The sequence below is a fragment of the Artemia franciscana genome, chromosome 6 (genome assembly GCF_032884065.1).
Source record: "Artemia franciscana chromosome 6, ASM3288406v1, whole genome shotgun sequence".
Lineage (NCBI taxonomy): Eukaryota > Metazoa > Arthropoda > Branchiopoda > Anostraca > Artemiidae > Artemia > Artemia franciscana.
In genome coordinates, this window is record NC_088868.1 from 28,153,508 (window position 1) to 28,170,939 (window position 17,432).

Consider the following 17,432-nt stretch of genomic DNA (forward strand, 5'->3'; position numbering starts at 1 on the left):
TTTCATTTCCGATAAAATGAGCCCTCTTGGGACATTCTAAGACCCCTTGGTCGATACGATGACCCCTGGGGAAAAAAACAAACAATAAACACGCACCCGTGATCGGTCTTCTGGCAAAAACTACGAAGTTCCAAATTTTTGTAGATAGGAGCTTGAAACTTTATAATAGGGTTCTCTGATACGCTGTGTGCGATCATGTGATTTTCGTTAAGATTTTGTGACCTTTAGGGGTTGTTTACCCCTATTTTCTAAAGTAGGGAAAATTTTTCGAGGCTCGTAACTTTTGATGACAAAGACTAAATTTGATGAAACTTATATGTTTAAAATCAGCATAAAAAATCCGATTCTTTTTATGTACCTTTTAGTATCAAAATTCTGTTTTTAAAGTTTTGTTTACTATTGAGCCTGGTCACGCCTTACGAAGTGTTTGACAGACACAGGATTGAAAATTCAGCGTGCTAACCTCTTGTCTATTTGATTAGAACTTGGGTTTGCTGGCAAACCCTAAGAATAATTTAATTGATTGATTAAAAAAGTACATCATAGAATCGTTTCTAAAGAACTATCAACAATTATTTCAAATACTTACTTTTGATTCCAATGAGGTAATAAAACAAATAATTCTATAGTTTCAACCATCCTCAAAATGGCTTAAATCCCACCCGAAACCAAAATTTAGTGAGCTAAAGACTATTCCTCCAGTGCTCGGTGAGTAGACTCCAGTCTTCCCTCATGTCAACCGCTGCGTATATGTCTTCCCATTACGGAGCGGGCTCTTTGGTCATCCTCGGCGACGAGTGCCTTCCGGTTGTCAGTGGAGGGGTATTTTAGAAGTCGGTGATCTGGCATGCGCAAGATGTGTCCAAGGTATTGCCATCTACGTTGTCGTACAACGGTTGTGATTTCTGGCTGGCCTTTGTGGGTACGGATCTCGTCGTTGTTGACACGAAACATGAGTAAGAAAAGTCACCAAAATCGAATTGAATATAAAGTGATAACGTTGCTACTATTGCCTTGATTGATGTTTTTTTTTGGCGAAACAAGTCTTGGCCGACAAGTTCGGCAAAGGAAACTAATTGAAAAAGTATTAGAGTCCTGCATTTTATGATAAATATTAAAACTCTGGCCTGGAGGCTGTCCGTTACAAACGTCCGAAATAAAAAATAATAGCTTTCAAGATTTTTTTTCAGATTCATCTCTGTAAGCTACTTTTCATACTCAAATATTGTATTTCAGGCAATATCAATAATTCTGATTGCAATTCTGGGCTTCTTTGTTCACTTCATATTTTACTCTGTTACAGAAGCACACCAACCTATCGTTCTCGTCCCATTTTATCTACTGATCATTGCAACTGCAGCCTTTGCAGCAACTTTAAACAGGAAAAATTTTGCCAAGAACATTTGTGTAAGTATTCCATTTAGTCATTAGTTCCCTTTAATCTTTCCAGATGGATTGTATTTGCCTGATTCGACTGCTTTTGAATCGAATACGGCATCGAATTTTTGCATCGTCTTGAAATCCTTAAAATTATTTCTCGTTATGCGCATTTTTGCTATAAGAAGATTGTGATTTTTTTTACATTTTTATTTTTATGGTCGATTCATGTTTATTAGAAAAGGTTATACTAAAAAAAAAAAAAAAAAACATCAACATCAAACACAAGGCTCTGGTTCGGGAAAGCGGGAAGGAGATCAAATTACGTATATACCATGTATTAACTTAGTGTCTGGTAATAATTGTTTCCTTTGGAGAATATTACTGAGCTGGCTGTAAGAGAAGGACTTCGTGTTAATAGAGGTTGTGTTTGACCAAAAGAAGAGAAGTGATGAAATATTCCGTTAATAATAGACATAAAATTTTGAAATTCCAATAAACACACCAAGGGAAGAAGAAGAATATAGACATTTAATTTAAAGTTGAATTAATTAATTTTAATTGATTAGTTATTTTTATTATTCATCTATTTAATTTAGTTACTCAATTGAAGTTTTTTATTTATGAATTTATTAACTGATTAATTCTTAATTAATTATTTATTTTAGTATAAAATTAATTTTGAGTTTGATTTTAAACATACAAACTATCTATCTGAGAATTCTACTTTTCTTTCTTGCCAAAATGAAAGGAGAAATGGTTACGAAGGAGGTTAAAAGTTAAGCCCCCCCCCCTTCACTAAAATTATCTAATTGTAAGCCTTTGATGCAGTCCCTTGATTAGGGAGATATTGTCTAATTATCAAGAATATACACAGAAGAGGTACCACTTTCAGGTTCATTTAATTATTTGTATTGATCAGGGCCACCAATAGAAAATTAGCAAAAGCCTAAAATTAATTTGTGAAAAATGCCAAACTTAGAAAAAAAAAGTTTGAGATGCTGAATAACAATAATGTATGTTCGTAATATACTTTTATTTAAGAGTAATTTTTGGCTAGACCTTGAGCTCAAGACTGAATTCTCGAGATCACGGGAAAATACCTATTTGTAGAAACTGTGCTCGCAGCGGATTAAAGGCTACGACGAACACATACACAAGATTTCAATTCGGATTACGTGGACATGACTTCAAAAGAAACACTCAAAGTTGGTAAAATACATTGAAACTGCAATTCGGGTTGCATTGAAACTGCAATTCGGGTTATACTAAAATTGCAATGCGGTTTTGATTGCGTAGGCACGACTTCAAAAGAAACACTCAAAGTTGGTAAAATGCATTGAAACTGCAATTCGGGTTCCATTGAAACTGCAATTTGGGTTATACTAAAATTGCAATGCGGTTTTGATTGCGTAGGCACGACTTCAAAAGAAACACTCAAAGTTGGTAAAATGCATTGAAACTGCAATTCGGATTGCATTGGAATTGCAATGCACATCGGGTTACGGGGGCACTTCTTCAAAAGAAACACTCAAAGTTAACAAAATGCATTGAGACTGCAATTCGGGTTGCATTAAAACTGCAATGCACATCGTGTTACGTGGCCACTACTTCAGAAGAAACACACAAAGTTGGTAAATTGCATTTAACTGCAATTCGGGTTGCATTGAAACTGCAATTCACATTGCGTTACGGGGGCACTTCTTCAGAAGAAACACTGAAAGTTGGTAAGATGCATTTAACTGCAATTCGGGTTGCATTGAAACTGCAATGCACATCGGGTTACAGGGGCACTTCTTCACAAGAAACACTCAAAGTTGACAAAATGCATTGAAACTGCAGTTCAGGTTGCATTGCAACTGCAATTCGGGTTGCATTAAAACTGCAATTCAGATTGGGTTACGGGGGCACTTCTTCAGAAGAAACACTGAAAGTTGGTAAAATGCATGTAACTGCAATTCAAGTTGCATTGAAACTGCAATTTACATTGGGTTACGGGGGCACTTCTTCAGAAGAAACACTGACAGTTGGTAAAATGCATTTAACTGCAATTCGGGTTGCACTGAAACTAAAATTCGGGTTGCATTGAGACTGCAATTCACATTGGGTTACAGGGGCACTTCTTCAAAAGAAACACTCAAAGTTGACAAAAAGCATTGAGACTGCAATTCACATTGGGTTACAGGGGCACTTCTTCCAAAGAAACACTCAAAGTTGACAAAAAGCATTGAAACTGCAATTCGGGTTGCATTGAAACTGCAATGCACATCGGTTTACAGGAGCACTTCTTCAAAAGAAACACTTAAAGTTGGTAAAATGCATTTAACTGCAGTTCGGGTTGCATTGAAACTGCAATTCGGGTTGCATTGAAACTGCAATTCACATTCGGTTACGGGGGCACTTCTTCAGAAGAAACAATGAAAGTTGGTAAAATGCATTTAACTGCAATTCGGGTTACATTGAAACTCCATTCGGGTTGCATTGAAACTCAATTTGGGTTGCATTGAAACTGCAATTCACATTGGGTTACCGGGGCACTTCTTCAAAAGAAACACTCAAAGTTGACAAAATGTATTGAAACTGCAATTCGGGTTGCGTTGAAACTGCAATGCACATCGTTTTACGGGGGCACTACTTCAGAAGAAACACTGAAAGTTGGTAAAATGCATTTAACTGCAATTCGGGTTGCATTAAAACTGCAATTCACATTGGGTTACAGGGTCACTTCTTCAAAAGAAACACTCGAAGTTGACAAAATGCATTGAAACTGCAATTCAGGTTGCATTGAAACTGCAATGTACATCGAGTTACAGGGGCACTTCTTCATAAGAAAGACTCAAAGTTTACAAAATGCATTAAAACTACAATTCGGGTTGCATTGAAACTGTAATGCACATTGTGTTACGGGGGCACTACTTCAGAAGAAACACTCAAAGCTGGTAAAATGCATTTAACTGCAAATCGGGTTACATTGAAACTACAATGTAATTCGGTTTGCGTGAGCACGACTTCAAACGAAACACTGACAGTTGGCAAAATGCTTTGAAACACATAGCAGGGCCAAATATGCTGTGTCTTGTTTTTTTAAGATCCATGTCATTATGGTCGCAAACCTAACAGGGCCTTTTAATTTCTAGGAGGTCCTTCATCAATTCTCCATCGCTCTTCTATACACTGCTTGTGGACTTGCCTTATTAGTTTTCCTTACGATAGAATTGACCAAATCTGACGAAGAATATTGGTTGTATAATATGCTGATAACAGCAGCTGTAAGTAAAATGATTTCGTTATCTTTTGTTAGTCTCAAAACCTATTTATCACGAATCGTCGTTAATTATTTGCTATTTTTCATTTGTTAGTAGGTGCTAGCTGATATTTATTTATTAGTTAATAAAGCATTTTATACCCTCAAAAAGAGGACGTTTCTAACTTTTATTTTTCCTGCCTCTTTTAAAAATAGAACTATTTCGAAAATTAATATGGAAGTACATATTTCGTAAGTATTTATGAACGAGTTTATGTCACCTATACAAGGCCGCATCCATGATTTTTGTTCGGGGGATGGTGGGTATTCTTTTTGACGGGCTTGGTTAGGTTTTAGAAAAAATAAAACTTTGGAAAGTACAAAACAAGTTTGTTCCTGATAAGTGCAGCCCCTAGCCGCCCTTATTCCATCCTGGATACGGCTGTGGTGAGTCTATTTTGCTATATATTTCTAGATTTATACAAAATTTGTCTTTCTAATACATATTTGTGTGGTGAACCTAGTACTAAAAATTCTTTGGAAATAAACAGAAATCGAAATTGAAGTCTTAACAGAATTTTTTAAATTATGAAGATGAAAACGAAAATGTACTTGAACTAGATGTCTGCAATTAGTAATAATGACGAAGTGTAATACAACCCTTCCAAGTTCTTTTAATAAAAACAAAAAACAATTAGTGTTTGCAAAATTAAATTATTTATAGTAATTAAACGTGTTGGACATACAGCAACTGTTATACCTAAAGGTCATATTTGACAGCTTCATATCTTTGAGTTAAGCGCCAAAAGGTGTTTCTAACTAGTCCTTAAAGAGGGATTAGCTTGGAAAAGTCAGAGGGATCAAGCTGTGTTTGAACACAAATTGTCCTGATGATCCTTCTACTGAGGATAGCTATCAAATGATTTTGACATTTATTTTAGAAGTATGAACTTGCAGGGCCTTTAGAATTAATAGTGATGGTACGGTAAAAGTTGTATTAAGTTAGTATAATATTGTTTTGTTAAATTGATTGAAATCACATCCCATTAAGAATGGCTCTGGAAATCCCAAAGAAGATTCGAAATTCAAAAACTCGAAAGCCCAAAGAATTTTGTCGAAAATTCGTCTGCTACATGAATACAAGAAAAATTTGATTTGTAAAAAAAAAAATCAGGCAAGGAGAAAAGTAATAAGAGTATAATTATACATTAAGCAGAACAAACATTTTACTAACTTTAGTGCATTAGGCCTTACGCCGGTCAAATAAAGGTATAGAATTATTTGACTTGGAATTAAAATGGTAGTCTATGAAATTTATATTATTTTAAATCTGAATTAAAATCAAAAATTTATTTCTTAATTAACAGACGTGATTACGGTGAACGGATTTTCCCTCACCCAGTAATATTTTTTTTGAACTCAAACTTTACTCTACTTTACTCAGAAAAACTTAAGTTTTTAAATAGATTTCTAATAAAAACTGAAGATTAGACAGACGACTTCACAGACCAAACCTTGAAAATTATAAGGAATTAAGTGGATGAGTAACGGAGATTTTAACTTTTTTCCTGAAACAGACAATTTAGCATCATTTGCCATGCAGCCTAGTAACTTTGAGATGTGGCTGCTCAAGACTAGTTTCCGATTTTGAAGGCAAAAATAATACCAGAACAGAGTCAAATTCGAATACAAGTTGAACTCTTTTTCTGCTGTAAGATAGTAAGTTTCTTCTGGAGAATGAGCCTCCCCCCACAAGTATTGGGATTTAACTTTTTTTTCAATAGTTGTGTATTTTCCATATTAATGCACACCCTTGTTGATTGTTTTTATACGTCTATTTTCTCTACCTGGACTGTATTTACATATCAAACACGGTAAAGCACATAAATAAGTGAGATGAACACAAATAAATAATAATTTTAACTGTGTTTCGGAAATTCGTATTCTTTAAAGCATGAGCACTTCGTTTATCGTATATGTGAATGATATCTTCAATCTAAGAATGACTTCTGGGTATATTTCAAAATCTTTTCCTTTTTCTGATGATAACATAGTCTCGATCTCGAATACAAACCAAAATCGTGCGGAATTGCTGTTTTTAATTGCCCAGATGAATAATCATCACAGGTTTCATCCCTTTGTACCTTTGTAGTTAAGACCGTTGATGATATATCATACCTAGACCTATCTATCAGAATCTCTGCTCACTAGAGTCCTAGTCTTCTGTCTGCTCACATTTCTTACCAATTGCCTGCCTCTATGCTTCAATTGCTTCCAAGAAACATTGTTTCAGCTGTCTTTACATTGTTTCAGCTGTCTTTAAAGTTTTTTACTGTTTTAAAAAGAAGAGCTGAGAGAGAGAGTCAAACTTTAGCGTAAAGAGCGGGACGTTGATGAGGAAGCAACCCCTTTCATATACAAAGTAATTTCTGTTTGTTTTAAGTTTTAATGTTGCTCCTTAATTTCAGTTAAAAACACTTTATTTTTTTATTTAATTTCTTAGCAATTACTTATCTCCTATGCTTCAATTGCTTCGAAGAAACATTGTTTCAGCTGTCTTTACCTCACCAGCCTTTGCGACGCTGACGTGTTACAATATATTTTTTATGTTATGCATTTTTGGAAGATTAAGCGTCAGATGAATGCCACCAACTACACCTTGGATATCCGACCCAAAGCATCGAATCAAAAATACCTGCACAACGCAGAACATTTGATGATGTGCGAAACGTATACCGTCGGTTAGCATAATTTTGTTCTTTAAACTTAATCAATATTCATTACTATAATTAAAAGATGAATTTAATATGTGTTAAATAATTATTTAAAGAATATAATAAAATCTCAATATTAGCCTTCATCACATTTTAAATTTAAGTTCAATAAAATTAAAATCTAATTTGACGTAGCATTAAATATTAATTTTATATTTATTATTTAGTTTAAATTATGGATATTAATCTAAATAGGTTCGGGTTACTTGACGGAATTACTTGTCTCTTCAATTATTAGCATCTCACTGTCCGTATATATTTTTTACTCAGCATTAGTGAACCCGAATGATTCAGTTGACCTGGTTGCAAAAAAGAGGTAGTGTTGTTTCATAAATAAAGCTATTAATGTTTGTATAAATATCTTGTTGTTATTAGTTTCTTGTTAATAGCACATCTTCCAAGCAATAAATTTGGTATGCTGCAATTTGTGATCCGATCCCGGTGTGCACAAATCATTGATTTCGTTTGTGTGGTTTTTTTTTTTTTTTTTTTTTTGTAATAAATTATTACTGCTACTACTAAAGGATAACGCGATTGGCTTGAGAAAAGTAGTGACAAAAATAAACCATTTGAGTTAAAGCACACTTCCTTAAATAGAAGTCACAAAACTGTTACGTCATATAAATTACGTCACACAAAATAAACCATTTGAGTTAAAGCACACTTCCTCAAACAAAAGTATAGAACACTGATCTTCCTTTTCTCTTTTCCTGTAACTTGCAACTTTACTTATATTATAATTTTTTTAGGTTTTTGCACTTATCAATGGAGGACTGCACGGTCTAAGTGGATTCTACGCCTGGAGGGCGTATAAAGAGAATTAACAAGATAATCTCATCTTTTGTTTCTTTTTTACTATTAAAACCAGTTAATTAATTAATATTGATTTACAAAAAGTAGATTCAAACGTCATCTAAGGCCCGAGATACACTTTGCGTTTTTCACCTAGTGTCTTTCTCCCATTGCTACTCTAGGGCGTATACAATGGGTGGTAAACATTTGGAAAAATACTTAAATAAGTCTGGAAACCAAGATTAGAATATTGAAAGCTATAGTGATGACACTGGTCAAATGTGGCTCTGAAGTATGGGTTCTCCGAAAAACGGATGAAGATTTACTAGATGTTTTCCAGAGGAATTACCTACGATTGTTCTGGGTACCTGGCTGACTGACAGTAGGCTGTACTAAAATTATGGTTCAACCCCTCTTTCTAGGGCTATAATAAAATTAAGGTGGACATTGCTAGATCACGTTCTATGGATGAAGGATGACAGATTGCCCAAGATTGTACTTTTCGGCAAACCGTCTAGGGCTATACGGAAAGCAGGTCGTCCTCGTCTGGGGTTTGAGGATGTCAAAAATAAAGATTTAAAAGAAATGGGAATTTCCTGGAAGGGGTTAAAGAGGGAAGCTTTGAATAGATTGGAATGGAGGAGGGGCTTGCGTAGCTGTGTTGCCCTCAAGCGGCTTGGTGCTGTGGTATATCATTAGTAGTAGCAGTAGTTGTAAACATTCTATCATTGCAATATCAGTCGATTACAATAGATCTGGCAGATCATAAATAGACCTAAAACCATGCACCAAGAGTTTATCTCATTCACATGATTATGTGTAATATGAATAGATAGCAAATTCTTGCATTAACATTATTTTGTCGTTAGTTGAAGGGGAAGTAAGGAAATATACTAATTTGGGTTCATCAAATTAATAAAATAAGAGAGTAAACTGGAGCCTTATGTACTTTGTTTTCTGATTGTGAAACGGTGAATAAACGTTTTTCAATTATTTCAGGATACCGATCTCATCATTTGATATATATATATATATATATATATATATATATATATATATATATATATATATATATATCAATCTCGTCATTTGACATATTTCAATCTCGTCATTTGAAAAACATATCAATTTCGTCATTTGACACATATCTATCTCATGATTGAAAAATATCAATCTGGTCATTCGATAAACTACACTACGTGCTAAAATTCATGCTAAAAGATAAATACTAAACTAGTTTCATGACTTACCTTTTATTAAAAATAATTGAAGAAAAAAAAACTTACCCCCTCCACTTACACATTGGAAAATACACTGTATACCCCTGTGTTTCTTAAGAATTTATTACACGTACAGGCGCTGGGGGAAGTTAAACTAAAAGCTATTCCGAAAACCAAAAAGTACAAATATTTTAATGTAAATGAATTCAAATTTGTTAAAACAGTATTTAGTTTAGGGCACATAAATTGAATTAAAACTAATTTTATATATTTATAATAAAAGGCCTTTGATTTTCTTTTGATCGATGTCAGGGGCTAATTTGGGACCAACCCCTTAATATATCTAATTTCCTTGAATATCAGGGTACTTCCTAACATAAACACACATATATATATATATATATATATATATATATATATATATATATATATATATATATATATATATATATATATATATATATATATATATATATATATATATATATATATATATATATATATACTAGCTGTTGGGGTGGCCCTTCGCGCCACCCAGACGCCTAGTTGGTGGAGGTGCTTCGCACCCCCTCTCCAAGCCCCCCGCGCGCATAAGTCGTTACGTGCCATATTATTTACGCGCCATTGTATTTGTATGTCCCACCTGTGAATATATATATATATATACATATATATAGATTTTTTTTTTTTTTTTATTTTTTTTAGTTGTTTTTCTCCTTTATTTTTCATTTTTTTATTTATTTTTCTTTTTTAAATTATTTTAGTTTTTTATTAGTTTTTAGTTTTTTTTCTTTTTAGTTTTTTTGTAGTTTTTACCTTTTCTTTAGTTTTTTTAGTTTTTTTTACTTATGTCCTGGTGGTCATTTATACTCCCTGTGTCCCGGTCGTCATTTGTGTCCCGGTGCTTTGTTGATGGTGATTGCTAATCGAACATTCCTTGTGTCCCGGTCGCTTTCTCTTTGAGTGTCCCAGTCGTCATTTATATTCCCTACTAGCTGTTGGGGTGGCGCTTTGCGCCATCCCAACACCTAGTTGGTGGGTTGCTTCGCGCCCCCTCCAAGCCCCCCTGCGCGTGTAAGTCGTTACGCGCCATATTAGTTACGCGCCATTGTAGTTGTGCCCATGTGTCCCACCTGTGAATATAGATGGATTTATATATGTGTTTCAAATTACGTAAAAATTGCGAATATACAACATTCTTGGCTTTCCCATTGTCTGTGCATATACAAAGCCGCAAGTTCTAATAATGACGTCATATGCAAACGCTCTTTTTACAAACAAACAAACATGCATACACACAACTCGTTTTTATATAGATAGATAGATACAATACAAATTAACTGCGTAAAACTTGCGAATATACAACATTCTTCGCTGTCCAATTGTCGCTGCATATAAATAGATTGTCAGGTTTACCGACCCTCGAACATGCAACGTACAATTGTCCATGGGAAAAACAATCAGTATTAAGATCTATACCAAATTTTTCTAATGATTGACCTTGAAGCTTTGTTAATGGTGATCGCAAATGCTAATCGAATTAATAATAATAATAATAATAATTTATTTTTAACCCACATCATAACAAGTTATGGCACTTGTGGAGTAACAAAAAGAAAAAAAAAAATGAAATACACTACAAGTAAAATACACTACAAATAGAAAAAACATTATGCTACAATGAGATTAACCGAACAGACGGACCAAAGGATGATGAGGCGATAAACGATAAAAAGCTGATTCCGACAACCTTCCATACATGAGGGCCAACTTTGCACTTATATCAGGGACATCAAACTTACGAATTATCTTCCTATTGCTATACCAAGGGGGGAGATAAAGTAAAAATTTACAATATATGAAATAAAAAATCCAAATCTGATTAATATCTTTTTTCTTTAGAAGGGGATAAAGACCAGAAAGGTAAAGGACAGAATGATCACAAATTGTAGCATATAGTCTACTGAGTGCACGTCTATTATACTTCCCTCGATTAGCAACTATCTTAGAATAGCCCGTTTGAATTTTCTTTTGAACATCACGAACAGTGCACTGCCGTAGGCAAGAAATTGAATTCGTAACAGTAATACCCAACCACCGAAAGGTGGAAACAAAGGGTATTGAAAAACCGCGACAAGCTAAGTCGGACCATTAAAAACTAGAAATTCACATTTCTCAACATAAACGAGAGACCTTGCTTATTTTTACACAAAAGTAAAAGGTCATCTGCATAAACAAGATAAGAAACATCTGAGATTCCAATAAAATAATTTCATCTAATTTCATCTAAAATACCAGAAATGCACATTTTGAATATACTAGGTGATAAAACCCCTCCCTGCTTGACACCTCGACATAAACGGACAAACGGAGATCCAGACTTATTAATTCGGAGAAAAGAATTCTCATACCAAAAACGAAGAAGAAAAATGACTGAAAGATTTACACCATTATTAAAAAGGGAAAAAAAAGCTTGACTGTGAACTACATTGGCAAAAGCTTTAGAAAGGTCCAAAGTACACATATAAAGTGGCGACCCCTCAGCCATGCTATTCTTAAGGGCGGAAGAAAGAACACGATGTGCATGTTGACAACCAATACCAGCTTGAAACCCGAATTGATTCGATCCGAAATTCATATTTTCATTTAAATGAGGAATTAAAATATATTCAAGGATTTACTCAAGTTACACGTAGTGGTTATAGGGCGATAAGATGAACATTGAGAATGGTTTTCCCCACTTTAGAATTGAGGTGACATTTCCACAAAGAAAGCTATCCGGAACCAGAGAAGATGTTAAACACATTTGGAACAACAACTGCAAATGAAATAAAAGAACAACACACTTTGGATTTATATTATTTACACTAATACCATCAATATCAATGGATGAAGATTTCAGTTGCTTAATTGTATTTTCAACAGCAGTTATTGATACCGGAATAATATGGCCCTGATGAAGCGAAGGCGGTAGAATTTTAGAAAGTAACCGAGAATAATGTGACTGCACAAAAAAATTAATTTTGGAAAAAATTCCCGAATAGTAAACATACCAAGTTGAACTAGAAATCGAATCACTATTATAAAGATCACTTTTATCCAGCTTCTCAGAATTGATCGATTTAGACCAATCCTTTTTAGAGGCTGGAAATTCCATACCCTTATAACGAATAGATTTAAGGTACTTTTTATAATCATTCTTTGTTTTCTGCTTTATATCCGCAACAGACCCCGTTATAGGTCTACCACAATCAACCCAAATTCGAAGCCAAAGTTTTGCCTTATTTTTAAAATTCTTTAGTTCAGGATCGGCAGCCCATATAGATTTCCGCTTGATATTGTGCGATATGATTGAAATTTGTAAAGTCATTTAGAGGTTTGTTGACTAGCAAAACCACGGAGAACGGAGCATGACATGCTAAAGGACACGTGTTCACCATTGCAATTGGCAGATTTTCGTGAGGCATTGCATGGATTTTCTTTTGAACTAATATGAGGGCCGGCACAACGAGCACATTTGGGCGCAGGACTGGGACAAGAAGACTGGAAGTGATGGGGCGATCTGCACTTAAAACAACACTTTGGAATTTCCTTAAACTCACTCAGTCTACAGAATTCATAACCAATTCTTACACCGTCTTTGAAATAAGCTGCTTTAGCAAAAGAATCCACAAAATCAAGCTTAACTGTTTTCGAAGAGCCAAGGCTTTTGGCAGCAACAATACCGCTACAATTTGTGAAAGACTGAATCGCATAATCCTCTGGAACACCTTTTATGATGGCCGAATATTTCTTAGAAATTTCTTTGGTTGACGTACCGGCGAGAATGACGGGAACAGATGCACGGAAGTCTTCGGCAGCAGATTTATCAATATTTACATACCACTTATCGTGAACCGGGTGAATACTGGATACAAGTTCATGGCCACTGATTTTATCAATAGCGTCTTTCCTTTTAATTGGATCCGATAGATGAGACGGCACTTGAGAACCGACAATAGCGGTTGACTGGCGATTAGAGCCTTTAGGTTTTGGTAACTGAGGGTAATTGAGGCTATGATTGTCCAACTTTGCTGACACAATTTGAACAAGTTGATGAACTTTAGAAACTTTAGAGGCCAATTGTGAATAGGCCACAGCCGGCAACACTGGAACTTCAGTTGGAAGTTTAATAACATAAGTTGGCATAGAGATACTAGCTTCATCCCACTTCTTCAAAAGATCGAGCATGTCTTTAATATTACTGGTTGCAGACTTTGCACCACTGTGGCGAGGGGGAATTTCATCAGGCGCAAGTTTCGACCATAAATCAGCCTTAGCTTCAACTATATTTGGTGAAGCAAAAAAATCCACTCCATATTCAATAATTTCCTTCTCAGAAATCGAAATCTGCCAATTACCTTAGACAAAATTTAACACAGGCGAATATATAAGTTCAAAGTCATTCAGATCCTCCGATTGTTCGCTAATACTTGGCATCTTTTCAAGGCACCTGTTTTCAACCACCACACAATTTAAACCGTTCAATTTATAAATGTAGGTCACTGATATATGACATTACAAATTGCAAGCCAATTGTTGCGAAATAACAAGGTTACTGATTAATTATGAAGCATAGGTCAGGATTAAAAGTCTCTATAATTCCAAGGCAATTATTGCAAAATAACAAGGTCACTGAATTAATTATGAAGCTTAGGTCAGGATTAAAAAACTCTGTGATCCCAAACCAAATATTGTGAAATGTTAAATTAATTCACTTGACAAGAAACTCACTGATTTAGCAGTGTTCATAAAATATCCAATTTTAGCTGTTAACGCATTGAACTCTGAAACAAGACTCAGGGAACAAGAATTGGGAATTGCAATCTTTTAAATTGAAAAGGCAGATCGATTGGAATCATGGGAATGCTAGGAATAAGAACAGCCTCACCCTCAAAAGGCCCTGTCAAGATTGTGGCCTCTATTAGGTTTTCCATTGTTTTTTTTTTACGGCAAGTCGCGTGCCATTGCAAAGCTTTGGTGGGTTGATATTTCTTAAAAGTATTATTAGTACGCCTATTTTTAGTTGTAGCACGTGTGGTGGAAACCCTGAAAGATCCACGGAATTTAAAAATTCAGATGGATAATTAAGCTCTTCATCTGGTTCGAATCTTGGTCAAAACAATATTGTTGATTTCGTGGACGTCTATATTTTTGGGTGCAAGAATCGCTCTTTCACTTAGCCATTTACTATTTTTATAATTGTTTAGAATATTCGGAAATACATTTTCAGTCAATTCATTTTTGGACGTCACTAAATTACACAAATCAGTAGGTAGTTTTATACGTCCTGAAATTGAGTCTACTGGGAGCTTTCCGTTTCCAATTGCCTGCAATTGATCTGAAAATGTTTGACCAGAGTCATCGTTTTGCAATCGGACACGCATATTTCTAGTTAATTTTAATGTTTTTACGTGTGCCCATAAATTAGAATTTGTCAGGCAAGCATTCATTTCGTCTGCAGGAGTTGATCTAGGTATTATAGGTAATGTTTGCCTGAAATCTCCCACAAGCAATATTAATGTGCTGCCAAAGGGTTTCGACTTCCCTCGCAAATCTGTCAAGCATTGATCCAGAGCCTCGAGCGATTTTTTGTGTGCCATTGTGCACTCATCCCAAATAATAAGTTTGCATTGCTGCAATACTTCACCCATCCCAGATGATTTGGAAATATTGTACGTGGGAGTTTCTGTGGAATGCAAATTCAGAGGTAATTTCAAAGCGGAATGAGCAGTTCTTCCACCAGGCAGCAATGTTGCGGCTATTCCGGATGACGCAATTGCCAACGCTATATCATTTTGATCGAATTGATGCCAGAATCAGTTTTATCACAAACGTTTTACCAGTACCTCCTGGCGCATCCAAAAAGAAAATTTCTCCAACGATGTTATCGACACAATGCATTATCGTATCATAAATGTCTTTTTGTTCCGACGTTAACTTGGAAATGTTATTTTGTACATACGACAATAATTCACTCGTACTGTAACTTTGTTGGACCGGGTACATTCACCAAAAGCAGGCGTAGAAAGAAGCATTCATGTTGATTGGGGTGAACGGTGTAGAGTCTTCCTATCGTGGTATCCTTGAAGATGGTAGGCTGGCCGTCGACTGACTTACCCTGTTTTCGACGTTCAAATACTTTATTTTAAGTATTCCACGTGTAATACGAAGGCACTTCAGTATACAGCAGTTTGTTTGCAAAAGAATCGTTTTTGCAAAGCGAAAAGAAAGCGGTTAACTTTGTATTCGGTGGATTCAGTGCTCTTGGTTGCACGTTGGTTTCCGAGAAATAAACACGTTGACCCTTCTGTAAATGTACCGCTAAGTGAACAACAGCTAGACTCTTTGTTGACGTATTTACATATGTATTTGATTGCCTTTACGGAGTTACAGTATTCAACGTTTATGTGTGCATTAAATGTTTTTCATAATAATGGGGAATATGGAACAACCCACTGGTTATCTACTTCGATGGTCGTACCGTTAAGCTTCTTTATTATTGCTGTTTTACCCCCAACTTCAGTAGATCTTCTTCTATATTGTGGGTAACCATCATTACCAGTAATTGTGTTGGATACTAAAAGTCGAGGATATTGCTTTGTGCACCTTCCTTTGGCCATGCATGGTGAATTTTCGTTCAGTGCACCGCAAGGTCTATGTATCATATTTTTTACAATAATATCATGTAACCCCTTATCGACATTTTCATCAGGTATTTCAGCGGAAATCACATCATCAATTTCGTTCGAAGTAATGTTTTTATGTAGCCAGATTAGTATATGTGCGTGTGGCAAACCTCGTTTTTGCCATTCCACTGACAACATCCAGCATTGCACTGACCCAAACACTTCAAGTTTTACTATGTAGTTTATCAGTGATTTCAACTTTTGCTGGAAGACACGTGCCGTAATGTCATGTCTATGAACCGCTGATTGTCCTTGAAGTAAAAGCTGCAGTATCTCGTCCCAAGATTGATTACATGTAAATGTAATAAATAAATCTGAACGACCATAGAGACGAACATACGCAATAGTATCTTGAGCATATTCATGCATATGACGGGGACTGCCGGCATATGACGAAGGTAAAATTGTTAATCTTCCAACGTTTGTGCTATCACCGTCATTTATAACTGCATCTCGCAAATGAATGTATTGTTCAGAGCGGTGCTTGGTCTGATTCAGGCGGATATATAGCAAACGTTCTGATTCAATTTTAGCATACATATCAACGACGAATTGGTGAAATAATTCACGGCATTTTAAAATATAATACCGTCATTTATAACTGCATCTCGCAAATGAATGTATTGTTCAGAGCGGAGCTTGGTCTGATTCAGGCGGATATATAGCAAACGTTCTGATTCAATTTTAGCATACATATCAACGAAGAATTGGTGAAACAATTCACGGCATTTTAAAATATAATTTTCTTCATCCTGCGAATCATTAGTCTATATAGGAATAATAATGCATTGCACTGCATTTCTTATTCATTTCTTTGTTAGTGGCTGGATTCATCAATTTAAGATTAAAGTGATAGCCGTCGGCTCCATCCCAAAAATTGATAGGATATATTTTCGCGGAAAAGATGTTGCAATTGGGTAACGATTGTCCTTTCAACGTTGGGAGAAATTTCGCAACGTGCATTCAATTCAGACTTTCTATCACTGATCAAGTACAATTGTAAAAATTTATGATTCTCGCCTGAGAATGGTAGAAGGGACCCTGCTCTATGATAAATTTGCCCTTTTACTCTTAAAGTAGCTCTATGATAAATTTGCCCTTTTACTTTGAAAGTAGAAATTGATCTGGATTTTCGATTTGGGCTCCACACGACTTCATTTGGAAACATGAGTTATATTTTCTGGTTTGTGACAAAAAACGGTTAGATTCTGACGTAGTTCCAATAAGGAAAGTCTTGAATGGCTCTGGTGGTGCAGCTAATAGAGAAGTTTAACTTTTCCTGAGGCGCAACACATTC

At 35.3% G+C, this 17,432-nt stretch overlaps 1 protein-coding gene and 1 long non-coding RNA gene across 2 annotated transcripts in view; both read left to right on the forward strand.

Annotated features, from left to right (window-relative positions):
- Positions 1 to 17,432, forward strand: part of LOC136028277 (uncharacterized) — a 68,938-nt gene that overhangs the window by 42,709 nt on the left and 8,797 nt on the right. The window lies entirely within an intron of this gene.
- Positions 1,237 to 8,275, forward strand: LOC136028273 (uncharacterized; the record flags this gene model as incomplete). Its single annotated transcript, XM_065706012.1, is given in 3 exon segments — positions 1,237 to 1,407; positions 4,515 to 4,646; positions 8,145 to 8,275. Coding segments are annotated over 3 exon segments (378 nt in total), but the record flags the coding sequence as incomplete, so codon positions are not given.